Source organism: Anabrus simplex, chromosome 1 (genome assembly GCF_040414725.1).
Source record: "Anabrus simplex isolate iqAnaSimp1 chromosome 1, ASM4041472v1, whole genome shotgun sequence".
NCBI classification, from domain to species: domain Eukaryota; kingdom Metazoa; phylum Arthropoda; class Insecta; order Orthoptera; family Tettigoniidae; genus Anabrus; species Anabrus simplex.
In genome coordinates, this window is record NC_090265.1 from 1,036,497,459 (window position 1) to 1,036,523,283 (window position 25,825).

General features: G+C 38.0%; 1 protein-coding gene across 5 annotated transcripts in view; it reads left to right on the forward strand.

Annotated features, from left to right (window-relative positions):
* l(3)L1231 (lethal (3) L1231) overlaps positions 1-25,825 on the forward strand; it is a 307,686-nt gene that overhangs the window by 78,650 nt on the left and 203,211 nt on the right. For all 5 annotated transcript variants that reach the window (XR_011017581.1, XM_068225344.1, XM_068225345.1 and 2 more), the window contains exons 5-6: positions 19,025-19,202; positions 19,686-19,805. Coding sequence is in view for 4 of the 5 variants with exons in the window: in XM_068225344.1 (XP_068081445.1) it covers positions 19,025-19,202; positions 19,686-19,805 (298 nt within the window). In the remaining variant the exon portion in view is untranslated. The remainder of the gene's footprint in view (positions 1-19,024; positions 19,203-19,685; positions 19,806-25,825) is intronic.

Genomic DNA, 25,825 nt, shown 5'->3' on the forward strand with positions numbered 1-25,825 from the left:
TCTACTAAGTTCTGATACACTGAAGGTGGAATTTCTTTTCATTTTTCTGGAAGCACGGTGAATAGTTGTGCCAGATTATTGGGCTAATTGAACTGGCATGTAAACTGACACACAGTTTTTTGATGGGATTCAGGTTGGGGCTTTGTGCAGTACGCTTCAGAATTCACTGGTTCCTGTCAGTTAATTTATTAGGCCTACCAGAACAATGATTGGGTTCAGTACTTCCATGATGCTTCCACTTCACAATAACATCGTTAGCTGTAGACCTGAGTTCATGTAACTCCCCTGAAATATCTCTGGCGGAATACCCAAAACTGTGGGCTTCTATAATCATGCCCTATTACTCAATTCTCTGTGTCGACTCATTCTGACAGATATCATGTGTACAATGTTGATACATTGTGCCTGTACTTATATACCCTCGGGTGCAGAGCCATCACTAGGGACTGGATCTTTATGTGCTAAAAACGATTAAAATATGCATGCAGTTATGCACTAAAATGTAGAAAATATGCATTAAAATTGAAAAATATGCACTTAAGGATAAGCCAATTTTATTCACTGGAGACTTCAGTTTTACATACGTACTAAGTAATTGCAGTGTGTTGTTATTCTTTTCCTCCTTCGCCATCATGTGTGCAGTCATTTGTGTATGTTGTTCAAGTTGAAACTTCTTTTCACATTTCACTTATTTCGAGCATACTTGACAATAGACGACAACGCCATCAGTTGAATAATCACTATTACTTGACACCCACAGATTTAACAAATACTTTCTGCTACTTTTCTCTTTAGGCATTTTGAGTAAAGGATATGCAGATTAAGAATAAAGTAACACATCAACTTCAGAATTTTCTCATAAAACTAACCCCAGGCTGCTGGCTGCTGAGATGGTGAAATGAATGTTCCACCCCATCCCTTTCTTTAAATAGCTAGGGAGCATGCTTGCATAAAATGTTATCTTGTTATCTATTACTCAGAAAGTTGCTTAACAATGGATGTCCAGCACGCAAATTTCAAATATACCATATTTACGCGAATAATACCCGCATATTTTTTTTAAATTGAGGCACGAAATTGGGGTGCGGGTTTTATTTGAGTCAATGTTGGCATTTTTTTTCAAAATCAGCCTTCCTAAAGTTAGGGTGCGGAGATTATTTGGTGGCGGGGATTATTTGCGTAAATACGGTATATGCTGAAATATGCTCTTATATTTAGAATATGGAATAAATCCAATAAAGCCACAAAACATGTATTTGCATATACACATATGCATTTTCAAAAAATCCACTCCCTAGCCATCACACAAAGCACTTTCAGTGGGATGTCGAGAGACTTTTGACTGCATAATGTATCCTGTTGTAAGACAGCCCTTTTTTATAAGAATAGCTTACTTTACCTGAGGTGAAAATTCGTCCCTGACTTTGCCAGCAAAGTTATTCATTTGATGCAAATTTGTACCCCTCAGTGGTAGTATGTCCTCAGCAGCTACAACTCGATATGTAGCATCCAGTTTGAGGCACTCATTAGCCGGAGTCTTTTTCCTATAAAGTTAAATCAAGGACAGAAAAGTAAGCATGGCTTCAGAATTTTGTGTTCGACTTCTATGAGTACCGCCTTAGGTTTGGATTTGGCACAAGTTTGTCTTCTTGGAGATGAAGTGGAACTAATTTTGTATGTTAATATGGTAATAGCATTTCTTTCACCTGTTCTTTGTTTTTGATCATCATTTTGATGACCTTGTAGAATTCTCTTAGCACAGCTCACTTTTGGAATGGGATTACTAATGTTCATTATCCACTGGTGATGACACAAACACTGGTCCATTGAAAGAGTCACTCCCAACCTCTAGACATCAGAATTCAAAAGTGCTGGCATATCGATATTGCATAACCATCTGCATTTTCCACAATGAAGCCTGAAGTTCTTGCATATGCAGGATGAACTTGCACTGTGAGTTACGGCTCTTGGACTGTTACCAATTTCTAATGTGGGGTAGTATTGCACCCAACTATCTGGTTTAAGGAGGATCTTGAACAGCTACAGAGTGCAAATTTGGAGAACACCACTTATGGATTCACAGTTCCTTACCTAAAAGGAAAGTACAGCACCAGTGGGAACGGTTCCAAAATTGTTGGTTGACACCTTATGAATGTACAGAATTCATCAAAATTTGATATCTAATGTTTGTACCATTACAACAACATCTAAATTATTTTAAAACTTAAAAATAATGTACCTAATATGACTTTGTCAAATGCTCTTGCCATACATATTCTATTGTTGGGAACATCCAAGAGAGTTGATTCAAGGTTTCTTTTTCCACATTGATATGTGTTTATGTACACAATGAGGGTCACAATCTCTTAGTCAATAAACAACACTGATTATTAATGATTTTTTTTTAAGGTGCAGCACCTTTCCAAAAATTTAGTTATTTTCTTATAGTGAGGTCTACATATATATATGGGGACATCTTATAGATAGGTCTATATATATATATATATATATATTTGGGGACATGAAATGAAGTGAAATAAGCACAGGTTGTTGCACCTTTTTGTTAAATTACTACATTTTGCCACCTTTCCCCTTCTATTTCATCCTTCAGTATGTTTTCTTTCACTTTTATCTGCATTTTTTAAAGATTAGATATGTTTTCTCCTGAATGGTTTTAAAAAAATAAGTATATATTGAAACATTATTTGTGGAGACCACGAGTAATTCATATCCCAGAAACTATTGCCAACCTGCAGCTGTGAAATCAACTTCAAATTTAAATAATGATGCTGCAGTCGTTTAAAATAAGTTCACATAGTACTGGCATGAATTTAATGGTTCAACTTTGTACTCTCTTGTTGGCCGTGTTAGTGTTTTACCAGTCCAGGCCAGAACGCACTTTTCACAACCCAAAATCATGCTGAAGGTTATGCACTTTCAGAAGAATTCAACATGCAATTTTTCAGAATTGATGATTAGACCTTGTTCATGTAAAGATAACTTAAAATGGAGTTGTATTTGCATGTTTCATATATATCCCTTTCAGACCTGAAAGAAAACTGGGGGTGTGAACTTTTGTTTGTACATCAGAAACTGACTAAAATGCTCTTAAATACATATATTTTTGTTTATTCTACAAAATAAAAATTAACATCCGAAAAAAAGCACCCGCACAATTGTGCGTGTCGTGTTAGGTATTAATTCACTACTTACAAAAAAAGGTTTTTTTTTTTTTTTGCTAGCGGCTTTACGTCGCACTGACACAGATAGGTCTTATGGCGACGATGGGATAGGAAAGGCCTAGGAGTTGGAAGGAAGCGGCCGTGGCCTTAATTAAGGTACAGCCCCAGTATTTGCCTGGTGTGAAAATGGGAAACCACGGAAAACCATCGTCAGGGCTGCCGATAGTGGGATTCGAACCTACTATCTCCCGGATGCAAGCTCACAGCTACGCGCCTCTACGCGCACGGCCAACTCGCCCGGTAAAAGAAAAATGACCTCAATGCATGTGAATATACATATGTTCATAATCAAATGTTCTATTTTACAGTGAGGAATAATTTAAAACACTTAAATCTTTGTTCAAACACAAGTAAACATTACATTTTCTACACTGAGGACGAGTTTTGCTTTTACTGCCCTTTTGGTGAAAGCACCTTGTCGTCAGACCTGAAAGAAAACTTCAGGTGTGAATTTTTGTTTGTACATCAAAAACTTAGTAAAATGCTCTTAAATACTTGTTTTTACAGTTTATTTTACAAAATAAAAACTATCGGCTGAAAAGCAGAATCCACACAATTGTGCGTGTCAAGACTTAATTCACTACTTACGAAAAATAAAAAAATTCAGCTCGGCACATATGAATATACACATGTACGTGATCAAATGTTCTAATTTACAGTGTGGAACGATTTTAAACAGTTAAAATCTTATACATTACATTTCTCGTGCACAGTACGAGTTCTGCTTTCACAGTCCTTTTGGTGGCAGCACCCAGCACTCCTGCATGCATTGCCTGTAGGGAAACCTAGCCCGCACAATTGTGCGTATTAACATTCAAAACCTCATGGTATTACGTACGGTGTTGTAAGTTCACAATGTACGTTCGCTAAACAATTTACACACTTCATTGATTATATTCTGATATTCAGTAAAGCTTCTAGATTAATATGAATGCAATAAATAAATACTTACTATAAGCATTACTGATTCCCGCCATCTTGCCGATGAACTGAAGCATTTAGCTTTGTTGGTAATCTTTGAGTACAGTAGTTCTTGCAAATTTCATTTCTGTTGCGCTTAGTAGTGACATACGGCACGGTACCAGTATCGTAATTAGGATACGTCTGAAAGTAGTTCAAAATTACTATAGTGTACTGTACAGTAGTATACGAGTAATATCCTATTAGAATTTAGTGTGCTTATTTTATTATTGTAAAATATTTGTGTAGTACTGGTGTAGTAGAGGTATCCGTAGAAACTTTTACTAAAATACTGTTGTTGTAATTAGGATAGGCTTAATTGCAGTTTGGAATTGTGTAGTTCTTGTGTATTACTTTCGATATTCAGTAATTAACAGCAGTTTATATCCTGTTAGGGGTTGTACATACATACATACATACATACATTATCATTATAGACTGTTATGCCTTTCAGTGTTCAGTCTGCAAACCTCTGAGAATTTACTAAACGTCCCCACAATCCTCGATTTGCAACTTGTGTTGTGGCCTCATTTAGTTCTATACCTCTTATCTTTAAATCGTTAGAAACCGAGTCTAACCATCGTCGTCTTGGTCTCCCTCTACTTCTCTTACCCTCCGTAACAGAGTCCATTATTCTCCTAGGTAACCTATCCTCCTCCATTCGTCTCACATGACCCCACCACCGAAGCCGGTTTATGCGTACAGCTTCCTCCATCGAGTTCATTCCTAAATTAGCCTTTATCTCCTCATTTCGAGTACCTCCTGCCATTGTTCCCACCTGTTTGTACCAGCAATCATTCTTGCTACTTTCATGTCTGTTACTTCTAACTTATGAATAAGATATCCTGAGTCCACCCAGCTTTCGCTCCCGTAAAGCAAAGTTGGTCTGAAAACAGACCGATGTAAAGATAGTTTCGTCTGGGAGCTGACTTCCTTCTTACAGAATACTGCTGATCGCAACTGCGAGCTCACTGCATTAGCTTTACTACACCTTGATTCAATCTCACTTACTATATTACCATCCTGGGAGAACACACAACCTAAATACTTGAAATTATCAACCTGTTCTAGCTTTGTATCACCAATCTGACATTCAATTCTGTTGAATTTCTTACCTACTGACATCAATTTAGTCTTCGAGAGGCTAATTTTCATACCATACTCATTGCACCTATTTTCAAGTTCCAAGATATTAGACTGCAGGCTTTCGGCACAGTCTGCCATTAAGACCAAGTTGTCAGCATAGGCCAAACTGCTTACTACATTTCCACCTAACTAAATCCCTCCCTGCCATTTTATACCTTTCAGCAGATGATCCATGTAAACTATGAACAGGAAAGGTGAAAGATTACAGCCTTGACTAACTCCTGTAAGTACCCTGAACCAAGAACTCATTCTACCATCAATTCTCACTGAAGCCCAATTGTCAACATAAATGCCTTTGATTGATTTTAATAATCTACCTTTAATTCCATAGTCCCCCAGTATGGCGAACATCTTTTCCCTCGGTACCCTGTCATATGCTTTCTCTAGATCTACGAAACACAAACACAACTGCCTATTCCTCTTGTAGCATTTTTCAGTTACCTGGCGCGTACTGAAAATCTGATCCTGACAGCCTCTCTGTGGTCTGAAACCACACTGGTTTTCATCCAACTTCCTCTCAACGACTGATCGCACCCTCCCTTCCAAGATGCCAGTGAATACTTTGCCTGGTATACTAATCAATGAGATACTTCGATAGTTGTTGCAATCCTTCCTGTTTCCTTGCTTGTAGATAGGTGCAGTTACTGCTTTTGTCCAATCTGAAGGTACTTTACCAACACTCCACGCTAATTTTACTACTCTATGAAGCCATTTCATCCCTGCCTTCCCACTATACTTCACCATTTCAGGTCTAATTTCATCTATTCCTGCTGCCTTATGACAATGGAGTTTATTTACCATCCTTTCCACTTCCTCAAGCATAATTTCACCAACATCATTCTTCTCCTCCCCATGAGCTTGGCTGTTTGCAACACCACCATGATGATTTCCTTTTACATTGAGAAGATGTTCAAAATATTCCCTCCACCTCTGCAGTGATTCCCAGGGGTCTGTTATGAGTTCACCTGAATTACTCAAAACACTGTTCATTTCCTTTTTCCCACCCTTCCTAAGATTTTTTATTACTGTCCAGAAAGGTTTCCCTGCTGCTTGACCTAGCCTTTCCAGGTTATTACCAAAATCTTCCCATGACTTCTTTTTGGATTCAACAAGTATTTGTTTCGCTCTGTTCCTTTCATCTACGTACCAATCCCTGTCTGCCTCGGCCCGTGTTTGGAGCCATTTCTGATAAGCCTTCTTTTTACGTTTACAGGCTGCTCTCACTTCATCATTCCACCAAGATGTTTGCCTTTTCCCATCTTTACACACAGTTGTTCCTAGGCATTCCCTTGCTGTTTCTACTACAGCATCCCTGTATGCCACCCATTCACTTTGTATATCCTGAACCTGCTTACTCTCTACTGTTCGAAACTTCTCACTAATCCTATCCATGTACTTCTGTCTAATTTCCTCGTCCTGGAGATTTTCGACCCTTATTCGTTTGCAGACAGATTTCACTTTCTTTACCCTAGGCCTAGAGATACTTAGTTCACTACAGATCAGATAGTGGTCTGTATCATCGAAGAATCCCCGAAAAACTCTTACATTCCTAACAGATTTCCTGAATTCAAAGTCTGTTAAGATATAGTCTATTATGGATCTGGTACCCCTAGCCTCCCATGTGTAGCGGTGAATAGCCTTATGCTTGAAGAATGTATTCGTAACAGCTAAACCCATACTAGCACAGAAGTCCAGCAAACGCTTCCCATTCCCATTATCTTCCATATCTTCCCCACATTTACCAATCACCCTTTCATATCCTTCAGTTCTATTCCCAACTCTCGCATTGAAATCGCCCATTAGCACTATTCTATCCTTGCTGTTGACCCTGACCACGATGTCACTCAATGCTTCATAAAACTTGTCAACTTCATCCTCATGTGCACCCTCACATGGTGAATACACGGACAAAATTCTTGTCCTAATTCCTCCAACTGACAAATCTACCCACATCATTCGCTCACTTGCGTGCCTAACAGAAACTATGTTGCGTGCAATGGTATTCCTGATAAAGAGCCCTACCCCAGACTCTGCCCTTCCCTTTCTAACACTCGTCAAGTACACCTTATAATCTCCTATCTCTTCCTCATTATCTCCCCTTACCCGAATATCACTTACTCCTAGCACATCCAGATGCATCCTCTTTGCTGACTCAGCCAGTTCTACCTTCTTTCTTCCATAAGCCCCATTAATATTGATCGCTCCCCATCGAATTCCATTTTGTTCGCCAAGTTGTTTCCAAGGAGTCCCTTGCCTGTCAAATGGGAGTGGGACTCCATTACTCCCATAGGTCCGAGGCTTGCTTAAAGTGTTCTGAGCTCGGTAAATTCATGAAGCAGGATGCTGCCCTACTTGCACACAGTCCAAGTGAGGATCTCTCCTCTAACGGGTTATGGTTAAAAAAAAAAAATAGATCACTACTAAGTAGTATTGTAGTGTTGTCGTATATTAATTACCTTATTGTTGTGTTCTATCCCAGACAATATATCCCTCCGTTCATTTATTTTTTGCATATAAGTTATTTTATTTTTAATTTCATTTTTTCCCCGTAAAGAATGGCTAAGGAGCGTGAGTGTACTTCCTGTGGGTGTGGCGAGGCATTGAGGGGTATGAGGGCGGAGTTGGAAAGTTTGAGGGAGATAATAAGGATTCTCACAGAAGACAGGAAGGAAGATAGGACTCTCTCAAACAATGTACAGGTTACAGTAGGTGTACAAGAGGGAGGGGAAGGAAAGGGAGGAGTTGTAGAAGACAGGTGGTCTAATGTTCTAAGGGGAAGGAGATTGCAGGCTAAGGGCTCTATTCAGAATCTGAATTCAGGACAGGTGTCTGTGCGAAATCAATACGAGTCACTCCCTGTAGAACAACAGAGGGAAGATGAGGGACAGGGAACTGTTGCTGAGATGTGTGGAAGTAGGAGGAAGGGAAAATGTAGGAAAGGGAAATGTAGAGTAGAGGATAGGAAAAGACAGGTGGAACAGGGTCATGGGAAGGAGAAAAGGGAGGAGGAAGTAGCTTCTGCAGCTATCAGGAAAGATAGGGCTGACCAATAGGGGAGGGGATCAAAGGAGGTGGGTAGGGTTGTGTTGTATGTCCGTCGCGGCTTTCTCGATCCGCCAGCCAGCTACACGCGTGCCAGTGTGTTATTCTTCGAGCCTCGACGCGCAGCCCTCAGTGCGCGTGCCTGGAACGTTGTGTGTGCTATAAAAAGGAGCTCCTAGCCTGTCCAGGCCCACTGACCCCGGTGTCCAGCTCCAGAATACACCCTACGTCGAGCACGGAGGCTACTCCTCTTGAAAATGTGCTTCGGCCAGGTGGACTGAATTTCTGGCAGTAAGAGGTCTCACCTCGGGTCACCGCTCCTCTTGCTTGTTCCACTGTCCGTGTCCAGTCTTACCATTATATGCCACTATCATTCCCTAGCTAATGCAAGCTCCCATTATCAACTTAGTTTCGCTAAGTAGGAACTCTTCAGTCATTGAACTTACGTTAATGAACTCAGACACTTCAACAAGGAAGGATTCTCTGAGATATTTACGTCAGTGCTTCTGATAGTTTTCGACTATCAAGAACTTTTCATGTCACAAGGACTATCTTTCCGAGATAGTAGTGAATGTGAATACTCCAACGTGTATATAGTGTACAAAAGACAGACTCTTTCTCCAAATTCATAGTTCATTTGCTTCGAGATAACTTTCAGTTTTGTTGGTGTAAATATTGTAATTTTACATGTGAAGCAAATAAAGAAGTTGTGTTTTTGTAAACCCAACCTTGTTTACAACAGGTTGAGGCTCTGGTCATGGGGGATTGCATCATTAGACACGTGGGGAAAGTGTGTGGAGGAAAGGGAACCAGGGTAGAATGTTATTCAGGAATTAGGTTGAGGCAGATGTTGAGGAAAGTAGAAGAGGGGGAGGAGGGGAAGGAGAAGATGGTAGTGTTTCATGTTGGTACCAACAACGTAAGGCAAGCTGATATAAGTACCAACATAGTTGCAGATGTGTGGGATCTGGTAAATGCAGCACGGGTGAAGTTCAAGAAAGCAGAGATTGTTATTAGTGGCATACTGTTTAGGAGGGATACTGACTGGAGGGTGATTGGGGATTGAAATGTGACTACGGAGTGGGTATGTGGAAACTGGGAGTGAAATTTCTAGATCCTAATGGGTGGGTAGGAGATAGGGATCTGTGCTCGGATGGCCTTCATTTAAACCGCAGTGGTACGTATAAGTTAGGAAAATTGTTTGGAAGGGTAATAGGGAGGTACATTCAGGGAAACAGGATGACCTAGGGAGCGGTGATAAGGGAACAGGGAACTGGAATCAAGTAGGGATGACATAAAATTGTTAGTGTTGAACTGTACAAGTATTGTAAAGAAAGGAATAGAATTAAGTAATTTAATAGATATATATTTACCAGATATTGTAATAGGAGTTGAATCATGGCTGAGAAATGATATAATGGATGCAGAAATTTCCTCAAGGCACTGGAGTGTGTATCGTAGAGATAGAATAGGAATGGTGGGAGGGGGAGTGTTCATTCTGGTGAAAGAAGAATTTGTAAGCTACGAAAAAGTTAAAGATGAGACACATGAAATTCTAGGTGTAAGGCTTATTTCTAAAGATAATAGGCAACTTGATATATTTGGAGTGTACAGATCTGGAAAGGGTAGCACTGACGCGGATTCGGAATTATTTGATATGATAGTTAGCTATGTGGGAAACGACATGGAAAGAAATGTGATTGTAGCGGGAGATCTGAATTTGCCAGATATCAATTGGGAAGGAAATGTGAACGACAGGAAGCATGACCAACAAATGGCAAATAAGTCAATATGGGAAGGACAGCTGATTCAGAAAGTGATGGAACCAACCAGAGGGAAAAATATCCTGGATGTGGTGCTGATGAAACCAGATGAGCTCTATAGGGAAACTGAAGTAATAGATGGTATTAGTGATCATAAAGCTGTTTTTGTGGTAGTTAAAAATAAATGTGATAGAAAGGAAGGTCTTAAAAGTAGGACTGTTAGGCAGTACCATATGGCTGAATAAAGCAGGCATGAGGCAGTTTCTAAAAAGTAAATATGATCGGTGGAAAACGGTAAATAAAAATGTAAACAGACTCTGAGATGGGTTTAAAGAAATTGTTGAGGAATGCGAAAACAGGTTTGTGCCTTTAAGGGTGATAAGGAATGGTAAAGACCCACCTTATTATAATAGAGAAATAAAGAGACTAAGAAGGAGGTGCAGACTGGAAAGAAATAGAGTTAGAAATGGCTGTGGAAGTAAGGAGAAATTGAAGGAACTTACTAGAAAATTGAATCTAGCAAAGAAGGCAGCTAAGGATAACATGATGGCAAGCATAATTGGCAGTCATACAAATTTTAGTGAAAAATAGAAGGGTATGTATAGGTATTTTAAGGCAGAAACAGGTTCCAAGAAGGACATTCCAGGAATAATTAATGAACAAGGGGAGTGTGTATGTGAGGATCTTCAAAAGGCAGAAGTATTCAGTCAGCAGTATGTAAAGATTGTTGGTTACAAGGATGATGTCGAAATAGAGGAGGAGACTAAGGCCAAAGAAGTAATAAAATTTACATATTATGATAACAATGACATTTACAATAAGATACAAAAGTTGAAAACTAGAAAAGCGGCTGGAATTGATAAGATTTCAGGGGATATACTAAAGACAATGGGGTGGGATATAGTACCATATCTGAAGTACTTATTTGATTATTGTTTGGTCGGAGGAGCTATACCAGATGAATGGAGCGTTGCTATAGTAGCCCCTGTGTATAAAGGAAAGGGTGATAGACATAAAGCTGAAAATTACAGGCCAGTAAGTTTGACATGCATTGTATGTAATCTTTGGGAAGGCATTCTTTCTGATTATATTTGACATGTTTGTGAAATTAATAACTGAATAACTGGTTCGATAGAAGGCAATTCGGTTTTAGGAAAGGTTATTCCACTGAAGCTCAACTTGTAGGATTCCAGCAAGATATATAGCAGATATCTTGGATTCTGGAGGTCAAATGGACTGTATCGCGATTGACCTGTCTAAAGCATTTGATAGGATGGATCATGGGAGACTACTGGCAAAAGTGAGTGCAATTGGACTAGACAAAAAAGTGACCGAATGGGTTGCTATATTGCTAGAAAATAGATCTCAGGGAATTAGAGTAGGTGAAGCTTTATCTGACCCTGTAATAATTAAGAGGGGAATTCCTCAAGGCAGTATTATCGGACCTTTATGTTTTCTTATATATATATATATATATATATATATAAATAAATGATATGAGTAAAGGAGTGGAATCGGAGGTAAGGCTTTTTGCGGATGATGTTATTCTCTATAGAGTGATAAATAAGTTACAAGATTGTGAGCAACTGCAACGTGACCTCGAAAATGTTGTGAGATGGACAGCAGGCAATGGTATGTTGATAAACGGGGTTAAAAGTCAGGTTGTGAGTTTCACAAATAGGAAAAGTCCTCTCAGTTTAAATTACTGCGTTGATGGGGTGAAAGTTCCTTTTGGGGATCATTGTAAGTATCTAGGTGTTAATATAAGGAAAGATCTTCATTGGGGTAATCACATAAATGGGATTGTAAATAAAGGGTACAGATCTCTGCACATTGTTATGAGGGTGTTTAGGGGTTGTAGTAAGGATGTAAAGGAGAGTGCATATAAGTCTCTGGTAAGACCCCAACTAGAGTATGGTTCCAGTGTATGGGACCCTCACCAGGATTACCTGATTCAAGAACTGGAAAAAATCCAAAGAAAAGCAGCTCGATTTGTTACAAAAATGTTGCAATGTTTGGGTTGGGAAGAATTGAGAGAAAGAAGAAGAGCTGCTCGACTAAGTGGTATGTTCCGAGCTGTCAGCGGAGAGATGGCGTGGAATGACATTAGTAGACGAATAAGTTTGAATGGCGTTTATAAAAGTAGGAAAGATCACAATATGAAGGTAAAGTTGGATTCAAGAGGACAAACTGGGGCAAATATTCATTTATAGGAAGGGGAGTTAGGGATTGGAATAACTTACCAAGGGAGATGTTCAATAAATTTCCAATTTCTTTGAAATCATTTAGGAAAAGGCTAGGAAAGCAACAGATAGGGAATCTGCCACCTGGGCGACTGCCCTAAATGCAGATCAGTATTGATTGATTGATTGATTGATTGATTGATTGATTGATTGATTGATTGATTGATTGATTGATTGATTGATTGATTGTATTTTTAAACTCTTCTTCCGGCCTCCTGATGGTCAAGCGCTAAATAAAAACAACTTAAGTACATGCTACATGTCCCGTACAATCACTGCAGTCTGATCTAGCACCAAGAAAACGTCAAAAAAGCTCAGACATAAATAAAATATGAACCCGGACAATTGTGCGTACACGGTCTGAAAGGGATATAAGGTTAAAAACAGTGGTCCTATAGTGTCTAAAAATTATTAAATTGATGTTAGAACATATATTTGCCTATATTCCTATAATAGCTATATTTTATCCCTTGATTAAGAAAGTTCTTAATTTATTCTGAGAAACTAAAATATTTGCAGACTTGTCCTCGTCTTTAATTAAACAGTGGTTATAGGAGTTTCCCCATTTCACATCAGATTGTAGAATAATATTTTGTGACGTTTGTTGCAAAGAGGTGAAGGAAATTTCTTTTATATGTCCCTTCAAGAGTAATTATCAATTTAGCAAAATAAAATGCTATTTTAATTTATAAATACATATTAAAATAAGTAAAATTGAATCTGGCCAAAATATATTTTTAAAACTTTTTTTTTTCATATTTGAGAGCCTATGTTAGGCATCTAAAATAAACATTTTAGCATCTAAAAGTCCAAGGTCTACTGATGGCACCATTTGTTGTTGTGCCGTCTGTAAAGAATATATTGCAATCATTGTCAAGCATCGAAGAAATGGTATAAACTAGCACATCCAGTGGCTTCCCATTTTCACACCAGACAAATGCTAGGGCTGTTCTTTAATTAAGGGCACAGCTGCTTCCTTCCCTCTCCTAGCCCTTTCTTATCCCATCGTCACCATATGACCTGTCTGTGTCAGTGCGACATAAAACAAATTGTAAAAATTAAAATTATCAGTGTCATTCTAAAATATATTCCAAGCTCCTCTTCTTCTAACCACTGTGAATTTTCCTCTGACTTCCCTTTCTCAGATTTTCTGTTGCTCTCATCGAGGGTGGATGACCTAGATGTTAGGCCCCTTTAAACAACATTGGTCTCTATGCAGTCTATCTTGACATTACTAACTCAATTTGTGGTTTTCCCAGTAACTTTTTAATTTATTTTGAAAAATACTGCAGCACCTTTTAAAAAACATAGTATTTCGGAAAGCTGTCTTCAGGGCTACCAATAGTGGAGTTAAAATGTACCATCCAGAATACAAGCTCACAACTATATGACCCTTACTACATAACCAGCTCACTTGGTCTCTGTTGCTTTCTACTGCTCATTTTACTTCCTTAATTCCATTCTCACGTATTTGTAGCAGTGCTTCAGTGTATTTCATTTTTATTTGAAGATTAGGCGGTGTACGCGTTGTGAGCAGGATTGTATTAAATTGCGTAGCTCTTAACGTTACCATAGAAACACGACAGGGAAGTCACCAAACGTCTTTTCTCATATGAAGACTGGGTTAGGGAATTTTCATTGTAATGGTAGGCCCGCTTGCCTACCATCAGTTACAATCAGGTTGGGGAGTTTTCGTTATAATGGCAGACACCTGCCTTTTTACATCTCAGAAAGACTGTCTTAGTGGTTTTCCCAACTGAAATGAATGTAGGTCATTACAATTACGTCAGTAGGAATGGAGTGATTAAAAGTAATGATTTCGTATGAAATTCAAATGAAAAACCACACATTTTCTCACTTTTAACGAACAGTACTACGCTGCCGATCTAACAGTCCAAAGTTCCAGAGCTGGAATGACCAAGCTGCAGACAGCCGTGATCCATGAACACTCTATGTCTTTTTTCGGCCGGGGGGGGGGTTCGAATAGCGGAGAGTCCCAAGGCAAAAACTATGCCCTACTACTAATCTGTTTTCTAGGAGTATCCGATGAGTCGGAACATCTCAATTCATTACACTGGCAGTGGAAAAATCTATCTCACTTTGAGGCAAATTTTTCCTCCAAGCCAGAGGAGAAACCCCTTTCACTGCTAATTTGGAATAAAATGAATGTACAATTTAATAAATGTGAAGAGGAAGCAGCTCTTTTCAGGGTTGAATTTTGAGTTATTTAGTGAACTGTGGTGCTATAATTTGGAATAGGCCTAAATAGTAATTCTAGACCAGGTCATACTACTACTACTACTACTACTACTACTACTACTACTACTACTACTACTACTAAGTAAGTCTCTGCCTTAGGCCTAAGTGTGCACACTGCTCATTCAAAACAGCGCGTCAGAGTAAGGATTGAATACTGGTAGCTGGAATACTATGATGAACCAGTGTGTTACGTACCAGCAGTATCAGAAAATGTATGAACCAGAGGAATGGCATGCTAAATAAGAAAGTTTTCTAACTCCCCAGCTATTTCCCGCCAATATTCAGTCAGTTATTATACTTGGTATGCAGCAGTAATCCCATCTATCAGAGTTAAGTGGCAGCATGAGACAAAGAACATCACAACAAACAATGTTCAATGTAACGTTATTATTGATCAATGCTATGCGCTTTTGATATTCTAGGTCTTCACATTTAGTTTTCTTCCGACTCTGAAATACCACTCTTATCATAGTCGGTACGGTAAAACCAAATAAAATATAAACGATCAGAAATTGTATTCCCTATAACTTCTGTTATGTACTACTATTCGATAGGACCAATATCATAGGAACTGGTATTTAAAAATGAAATTTTAGGCGCCTTCCCCTGAACCACAGTTATATCCAGGGTGAATAAAAATGTTTATAGCTTGGGCTGTAGTTTCTTATTCCCCTACTCTATATACCGATTTTCATTAAATTCTGTTAACCCATTTTCTCGTGGCTCGGCGTTGCTATGGACTTAGCAACAAAAATACAAATTTATGAATATCTGTGTTATCATAGCCGGTACGGTAAAAATGTCTAAGACATAAATGATTGGAAATTTAATTCTATATAATTATAGGTATGTAGTATTTATCAATATAAATATTTAGGATTAAATTTTAGGCCTTCCCCTAAACTACCATTTCACTCAGCGTTAATGAAATGATTTACAGCCTAGATTGTAGTGGCTCATCTCTTGACTTTACATACCGATTTTCATTAAATTTTCTTCAGCCGTTTTCTCGTGATGCATGTACATACAGACAGGCAGACAGACAGAAATAAACTGAAAAGTAAAAAGTGCATTTCCTTGTTATTTTCGACATGATTGATACAGATAGATAGATAGATAAATAAATGTCTTTATTGGCGTAGTTAAGGCCATTGGGCCTTCTCTTACACTAAACCAATTAGTATACATTAAAGTCATAAGTAATACTATCGTAATTAAAACTAGAAGACACAATTAAAACACAATCAAAATACAACTGAGATAAAATTCCACCACAGTAGGACATACATACAACAGCAATAATGATGATGATAATAATAATAATAATAATAATAATAATAATAATAATAATAATAGCTAGTAATGATATTGTAGAAGCACGATCACTGAAAGGCCAGAAATTCACAGGTCACTCGCATCCTGTTGCACCTCTTAACGCTCTTTTAAATGACACTGTAGTTGTTATTCCCCTGACGTCGTCCGGTAAACGATTCCATTCTCGTGCGGCAAACACCGAGAATGAGCTGTTATATGCGGCAGTTCGATGGTGAGGGATGATGAGCAGGTTGGATGTTTGAGCCCTTGTATGTCTGTCATGAACATTTTAGAAGTAATGGAAACGGGAAGAAAGGTAGGATGGGGAAGATGTAGTAAGAACTCGATGGAGGAGACACAAAGTCTGATGGTTACGACGAACATGGAGTCGCGACCACTCTAATTTTAGGAAAGATGGTGACACGTGGTCATATTTTCTTAAACTGCATATATATCTCACACACGCATTTTGAGCGCGCTGTAGCCATAGGGAAAATTGCAGCCTGACGTCATTGAAGACAACATCACAATAGTCAAAATGTGGCATTACAAGGACTTCAATTAATCTCTTTTTAAGCTTTATTGGAAATATATGTTTATATTTATATAAAGAATGTAAAGATGAGTAAACTTTTTGACAGATATGTAAGACATGTGCAGACCAAGTCATGCGTTCGTCTGGATAACACCGAGATTCTTCACTTGTGATACAAAAGGAATTGGAACATCCTGCAGGATTACTCCTGGTAACGGACGTTTAGTTATACTTGTTATTTGACTTTGATGGCCAAGAAGGATTACTTGCGACTTTGTAGGGTTCAATTTCAGGCCGTGCGCAGCAGACCAATCACTAACAGACAGTAAGTCAATATTTAGTAAGTCTATATTTTCCTGGAAGTCTCGTGGTGTAGAGTCGGTGTAGAGTTGAAGATCGTCAGCGTACATATGGTATTTGCAGTGTCTTAAATTGGATGACATGTCATTCACAAAGAGTGCGAAAAGAAGAGGACCAAGTACAGAGCCTTGAGGGACTCCTCTCTTCACGTGGCGCCACGAGGAAACGATTCCATTATTACCTTTCACACATTGTTGATGTCCGTGAAGATAAGAATGCATACCATTATTTTCAAATTCTGATCAATGTACAGACAAAACTCTTATTTTGTATATATAGACTAGCTGATGTACCCGTGCTTCACAACGGGATTCTCAGAAAGACTGTCTTTGTGGTTTTCATAACTGAAGTCAACATAGGTCATTACAGAAACATCAGTAGGAATGTAGTGATTAAAAGCAATGTTATTGTATAAAATACTGGATCAAATAAAAAAACGCACATTTTCTCACTTTTATTGAACAGTACTACGGTGGCGATCTAACAGTCCAAAGTTCCAGAGCTGGAATGACCAGGCCGCAGACAGCTATGAACACTCCTCTGCCATTATTCCGTTAAATATGCACACTGCTCATTCCAATCAGTGCCTCAGAGTAGGGATTGAATAGCTCGAACGCTATGATGAGCCAGTTTGTTACTTACCAGTAGTATCAGAAAACTTATGAACGAAAGGAATGGCATGCTAAAGAAGAAAGTTATTTAACTCCCTAGCTACTTCCTGCCAATATTCAGACAGGCTGTTACACTCAGTACGACCGGGCGAGTTGGCCGTGTGGTTAGGGACGCGCAGCTGTGAGTTTGCATCCGGGAGATAGTGGATTCGGCAGCCATGAAAATGGTAATCCATGGTTTCCTATTTGCACACCAGACAAATTCTAGGGCTGTACCTTAATTAAGGCTAAGACTGCTTCCTTCACACTCCTAGTGCTTTCCTATCCCATTGTCGCCATAAGACCTATCTGTGTTGGTACGACGTAAATCAAATTTTTAAGAACTCGGTACGCAGCAGTAATCCTATCTATTGGAGATAAGTGGCAACAGAAGACACAAAGCACATCACAACAAACAATGGTCAATATAATGTTGTTGATCAATTTTATGAGCTTTCTATATTGTAGGCCTTCACGTTTAGTTTTCTTTCGACTCTATGATATTAGGGCGTCTTATAATAACTGTAGTTCCTTATTCTCCAACTTGACGTACCGATTTTCATTAAATTCTGTTTACCCATTTTCTCATGACACGGCGCTGATATAGACTTAGTAATAAAAATCAAAATTCATTAATATCTGTGTGATCATAGCTGGTACGGTAAAAATGTATAAGACATATATGATTAAAAATTTAATACCATATAATTTTAGTTATGTAGTATTAACACAAATATTTGAGAATTAAATTTTAGGCCTTCCCCTAAACTGCCATTACACTCAGCGTGAATAAAATTATTTGTGGCCTAGATTGTGGCGTCTTATTCCCCGACTTTGCATACCGATTTTCATTAAATGACCACTAATAACTTAAATATTTAGGAATTAAATTTTAAGCCACCGGGCGAGTTGGCCGTGCGGTTAGAGTCGCACAGCTGTGAGCTTGCATCCGGGAGACGGTGGGTTCGAATCCCACTGTCGGCAGCCCTGAAGATGGTTTTCCGTGGTTTCCCATTTTCACACCAGGTAAATGCTGAGGCTGTACCGTAATTCAGGCCACGACCGCTTCCTTCCCACTCCTAGGCCTTCCCGATCCCATCGTCGCCATAAGACCTATCTGTGTCGGTGCGACGTAAAGCAACTAGCAAAAAGAAATTTTAACCTTCCCCTAAACTACCATTTCTTTCAGCATGAATAAAATTATTTATAGCCTAGATTGTAGCGACTTATTTTCCGGCTTTGCATACTGATTTTCATTAAATTATCTTCAGTCGTTTTCTCATGATGTGTGTACGTACATACAGACAGGCAGACAGACAGGAATTACGGAAAAGTAAAAAGTGCATTTCCTTGTTACTGTGGACACGGTCGATACAGAATTACCACCCTTTTTAAATTCTGAGCAATGTACAGACAAAACTCTTTATATATATAGATTAGCATAGATTGCAAAACTGCTGTCTATATGTCATTTGTGTAATATTTTAATGTTGCTATTATGGTTTTCAAGGACAACTATGACAGGATGTGTGCAGAAACAAAACCTAAAAAGATCCGTAAAAAAGCAAAACCTTCAGCAATGACAAGGCCCAGTAAAAGAGGAAAGAAGAAGCGTCGGTTGCAAAGGTTGTCCGAGCAGGTCCCTGTAGAAGATTCATTATCGCAGCACCTTGATGTCAACAGCAGCGGTAAGATATACATAGAAAAGAAACAAAATATAAATATTCTAATGGGTGTAGAACATAATTATAGGGTTGCAAAGTTTTTTTTGTCATTCACAACGTATTTAAGTGTTCCTGTCTCTGTTTCTTATTGACTTGTATACCTAAGATTAAATATATTAAATTAAATGTCAGACTCCTTGGCTGAATGACCAGCCTTCTGTTCAGAGGGCCTCGGGTTCGATTCCTGGCCAGGCCGAGGACTTTAACTGCATATAGTTTATTCCTCTGGTTCGGGGACTGCGTGTGTGTGATCTTAATACACTCTACGTACAACACATTACACTACCAACAATCCCAGAAACACACACACACTAGTGAATATATCCCTCCACATAGAATTGGCATCAGAAAGGGTAAATTCTTTAGTTAAATCTGATTTAAATTAAGAAATCCATTTTTGATTTATTTATATCACCTCTACTTAATTCCATTGATTTTCCTTTTTAGATATAAATGGTGGGGAGAATTCTTCTCCATCAGATGGTTTTGAGCCTTATATTAAGGAGGAGGTTGTAGAAAATTCTACTACTCCAGAACCTCAGCCTGTGATTGAACAGGAGCAACCAGGTATGGTATTTTGTTATTTCATTGAAATTTATTATAGGTATAATAAAGATTCCCTGTGGTAGGTAATTAAGGCAAGCAGTAGACTAGAAAATTATGAAATATTTGCTGGCTTACTAGCAAAAGCATTTGTTCTGCAAGCCTCTGGGAATTACTACGTGTCTCCACAATCCCCTGTTTTTAGTTAGCTCTGTGGCCTCATTTAGTTCTACTCTTACCACTAAATTATTTAAAACCCAGTCTACCTATCATTGCCTTGGTCTCCTTCTGCTCCCTCCATACTCTCCGTGTCAAAGTCCATTATTGTCTTAGGTAACCTATCCTCATCCATTCACCTCGCATGACCCCATCACTGAAACTGGTTTAAAGGTTCAGCTTCATCCGTCAAGTTCATTCCAAAGTTAGCCTTTTATCTCCTCATTCAGAGTACCTCTGGCCATTGCTGTTTGTACCTGCAATCATACTCGATGACTAAGATAATGTCCTTTATCACAGCTGTTTATCATCAAATTTTAGTGAAGATATTCAGCTGTGTTCATGGCCTTACTGATAAGACTAGTATTGTTTATCGTGCGCTTGTAGCTTGAACGCCGGCAGGGCATTGACCTCAAGACACACTGACCTTTATTACCGCCCCCATACGAGAAAGTGCCTCCATTCCCATATAGGTATGTTTACATAAACTTCACTGAACATTTATAGATGATGGCGGCGGCCGATACTTATATCGGAATTTACATTTCTCACCTGTAGTTCCGTAATTCATTAGTCCAATCAATGGCTTAGTAGGATCAAGTTTTGTGTGTTCACTTCTGTTGTCAGGGTTGTCAAACCTTAAGTTTGAGAGAAGAGTTTCAACTCTGTTCTTACTCAAATATTTTGGAATATTTCCCTCCCGGTACCATCTGTTACAAAGATTGTGCTTTTGTGATTGGATCTGAAAATTGTAGAGTGAAATAACAAACCTAAGAAAGTTTTCAGCTACCTTGTTTTCTTGACACGGCATAAGACCAAAAGTCTTCAAGTACAGGCCGTGAAAGTGTGAATGTTAACAGTCTTCATTATGTTTCTAATGCCTGTACATGTTTTGAGAACTTAGAATGTTCTCTTCTTTAGCGTCATAATAATCACCAAACATACTCTTGGACTTGTTATATCATAAAATCACAATTAATTTACACTTGGCACCTTAAAATAATTATAAAAATTTATAGTAACTGCTGAACTGTTCTTGGTTAAATGATTAAAAAAATCATTAAATATACCACCCTATAAAATACAAATTACAGTAAATATATCACCCTATAAAATACAAACATATAATTCTTTTCTCAGAATATCTTTTCAATACAAAAAACACATAATGAAAACATTGCTAAAAGAGTCTGTACCTGTATAAAATTCTAAATTAATGCACAAAAGACGTTAACTATTAGCAGCTCATACTGTTGACCCTCTCAATCATTAATTACTTCACGGTCCTTTCTTGTTCTAAAATACATAAAGAAAAGAACAAACTTAATTCCAGAATCTTACTACTGACAAATATTTAAATACTTAAAATTCAACTTACTTAGAAAGCTCAGTTACTCAGTGTGTGCGTGGCTTAACTTGCACCATGTGCTAAATAAATAAACAACTGAGAAAGCTGCTTGTCTAATACTTAAAAACACAGGACCCTTGACCTTTATTGACTTGGAAAACTTGCAAACCAGATTGTTACGGGGTTACCTGTGGATCGCAGAGGTGAAAGAAGGTGCCTACTTAGAAAAGTAGGTTACATGGATAATGATTTGGACCTTTCCCTCAGGTTAAACTGCGGAGCTAGCAAGAAATAAAAATGTTATGTGGCCATTACCTTTTAGAAGTTCTAGCAGCTGACGAAGAGGCCGCCCGCCTCCAGCTTGACACACACACACACAGTAAGATGACGATCAATTGGCCAAGAAACTTTAAAATCCGCAGTTTATAAACCCTCGGGGAAAGTTCGAGACCATTCAAGATTAAACTAGCCACACCCTCTCGCTTTTATTGGTATGTTTAAAAGTTACACTCAAAATCGAAGAAGAAGAAGAAGAAGAAGAGGAGGAAGAAGACGACGACGATGACTGTGATTGGTAGAAAATTAATTACAGAAATTAGGGATTGGCTAGTTTCAAAACTGGTGGAAATAAAAAGGAAATATTGCCAACCCAAAAATAAATGAACATCAATCAATAAGAAAAAAACTGGTGAATACAAAACTTCTTTGAATAATTTCTTATTCCTCACACCAGAGTGCATGATCATAGTTTTTAGTAGTGATATTTGTGGAAGAATGTCCAAACTTCTTGATGAATGGAAAACAAACAAGTAGAAATTCACACAGTTCAGGAAACTTCACAATAACAAAATTACATCAGATTTTAGTGGTGACATCTGAGTAAAGTTCTAAGTAGGTATAATTTCAGTTTCGCTGTTTTGCCAATAGAGGAGTTCTTTTAGGCGCTAATTTTGAATGCGCGGCGTAGAGGTGGTACCTCCCGGTACACAGATAAAACTATCTTCCTCCTTTAAAAGAGGACCACAAATTTATATTACAATCATCTTATGATAGAATGAAAAGAAGACTTGATTCTGTTAGTGAATATCAGTCACTCAATAGTTCAGATGTTTGCCTGAAAGACCAAACTTGTGTACAGTGTCACCTTTAACCTGTCTTACAAACCAAAACAACTATGACTTTGCTGCCAAGTGACCGTTGGGAAAGGGGAACGAACAGGTGGCAGGGAAGTTATCACTACAAATTACGTAAATCCTACTAAGAGGGGGAAATGTGTCATAGACCGGTGTTATGTTAATTGTTCGTTTCTGCATTCTTCCTTATGTATTTATCTGCTAATTTAAACAACGCGTTCCCTTCATTCATCGACTCATTTAAAGTTGGTTTACTATTATCTTTTTGGGGAAATTGATCCATTTTCTTTCCAAAATATTGTAAATTTTTCTTTTCAAACTGTGTAATATTTTCAGATCTTTCCTCTATGTCTGTAAAGTTATGACCGTATTCTTGCATATGCTCACCCATTGCCGAGAATCTCCTATGTTTAACTGCATTTCCGTGCTCTTTATATCTAATTTCTAGGTTCCTGCCAGACTTTCCTACGTACTATTTTTTGCAGTCTTGAGATATAATACAATACACTCCCTATTTATGAAATTTATTGATTTTGTTGATTTCATGTGAATTGAACATTTTTTAAAATTATTATTATTATTATTGTTATTATTATTATTATTATTATTATTATTATTATTATTATTATTATTATTATTATTATTATTATTATTATTATTATTATTATTATTATTATTATTATTGTCTATTTTATATGCAATAAACGATAAGTTAGCTTGCGGCACAAGTTACAGCAACAGTGGAGTTTTGATATTTCAAATCAACACCTTTATACTTAGGGTTTATTGCACCATAACGTTATGCAAAACATCTGCAGTTAGAGAAGTAGAAGACCCTATTATGAAGTGACTCTTTTACAGACTACCAGTTGCTCCAAAATGAATAGGGTAAGATGCCAAAGATGCAAGGTTAATGACAGAAAAATGGGTGAATAGGGTGGCCAAGGTTGGTATACCTAATGTTAAAGCGTAGATATTTTCTGTGATTATAATTGTACTAGTAGTTTGTCGCAGCAGTAGGGTAGAAAGGATATACTGTATATTAGACCCCATAATAAGATTTGAAATGCACTCCAACCAACCAGACAAAGTAGCCAGAGAAAAGAAGTTATCTACTTGCCTACAATGCCGTATTATATGAATAAATAAAAGCTGGACGACGTAGAAGTGAGGGGTATAATGATCAGTGCGACAGGGACAGTCCCTAAGAAGACAATAGAGGCGATGAAGACCTTTAACATCAGTTGCAAGGCATTCGACTGGGGGCTGAAAGCGTTCAGGGGTTCTCTTTTGATACTCGGACACCACTTTGCCAGACTGAAACATAATTTACGTATTTTAAAAAAAATGAAATCTTCTCATGTATTCTTTGTTTTAGGCAGCCTCCAAGTAGAGGAAGATTTTGAAAAAATAAAAATAAAAAATTTAATTGTAATTGAGTAAAATATTTCTCAGGTAAATGTAATACAGTCCAGTTATTTTTTTCTTGGGATCTTCCTGACACTGCTCATCACTGCCCTTGTAAACCAACAAACAACCTGTTACAAAACAAGATATTTATCCAACAAGAATGTACTCGCAGAATATAGAAACTTACCATGCTAATAACGAAAGAGCAAACAACACAAAATCATTATGCTGCCATAGCGCTGTACTTAGTATTGCAAGAGTGAGTGTTATCTCGCAAAAAATCTACCCTTTTTGAAGAGAGTCATAAAGGTCAAATTTATTCATCACCATTATTATTGAAAAATATGGAGGTTTTTGAGTGGTGAGCTGGCATTTGTAATAGACTCAGCCATTCAAAATGCATAAAAAATAAGCAGTGACCTTCGAATTGCCTCCATTATATTCTGTGTGGAGTGGAGGCCATTTTCACAAAAGTATGGTCTTGTACATTACAAATAAATTATCTAGTAACTAGTACAAATATCAGAGTTTCTGTTCCACAAAAGAATTTTCTACAGTTGTACCATAGCGTATCGAAGAGGAAGTGTGACATCTTCACGAGTTACCGTGGACTGCCGCACAGATGGCACTGCCATCCACAGTGATGTCTGAGTGAGAGGATAACAGAGGCATTATCGGGACTACTACCGGTACTTCAAAATCTACTAAGAAACTCAAGCATGCAATTTACGTTTGAAAATGATTTCGTCTGCTGGACACTTTGGAATATTACCTGGAGGATTTCGCTGCCTTCGAAGTAACCAGCTCCCTTCTTATCTCCTTCGTGCGGAAGAAGAATCAACATTTAAAGTAGTGAAATACGAGTTTTGGTAGCAAACACAGCACATGATCTTCACAGCACCCCAACTGCGATGACTTCACTTCAGTAACATCTAATTTATCCAAGCACTCAAAGAAAGTATCACCCCATAAACTATCCATACACGATAGCTTTTCCGCAACAACATTTTCCACTCACAACAACACATTATAAACACTTTCCGACGCATACGTGAGATATGTGGCGCTTTGCATTGAGCCGTAATCTTTAATTAGTGTTAGGGAAGCAGGCACACTATCAGTCGGTTTGCTGAAAAGGAAAGGACGACATAAATCACACTAAATCACTTTTGAAATATTCCTGACTATGTATCCGGCTAAATGATACACTAAGTACTCTTCGTTACAATTCCCCCCACATAACTCACGTAAACTCTTTTCCCAGTCTGGTATTTGAATGTCATTTTCGATGTTCACAATTTTTTCCCTGATTTCATCTACAGCTTGTGTGTTCACTGCACGATTTTTACTTTCAATTTCTCTTGCAAGAATACGCATTTGATTAACAAGAGACGTCAATGGGGATTCACCTCTGTATTCACAGTTCCCGCCAGACGATAAGGCAAGTTTAGACGGTACGTAAATAGACTGCAACGTGTGTAAATGTAGAAAGTCAATAGTGGACGTATGATCATCACAACTTAGTGATCGCAGGATACCGAAATGACGTTCTAGGGGATCTTGATTAAATTTTCCTGTCAAAACATAGCTATAATTGTGTTCCCACAAATATTCAGACACTTCTAAGGTACTTTCCACGGTAACTCTTAAGGACTCCAGTGTCCTTTGTGAAGCGAATTAATTTTGAGTATCTCTGAGAACATTCTGCCATTTAATTAATGTTTCATGTGCCTGTGATCCTTTATACAGTGCTTGACTGGGAATAGACGAATTTAATATGTCAGTCAGACAGTTTAAATCGCTTGTGAAAATTTCCGTTTGTTTACTGTCTTCTACACCCTGTGTTTTAATACCCCGATAGAATGCTATACCATAGTGATTGATCTACTGAATAGTTGAAATGCCAGTCTTACATTCATTCACTGAAACGAATTAGG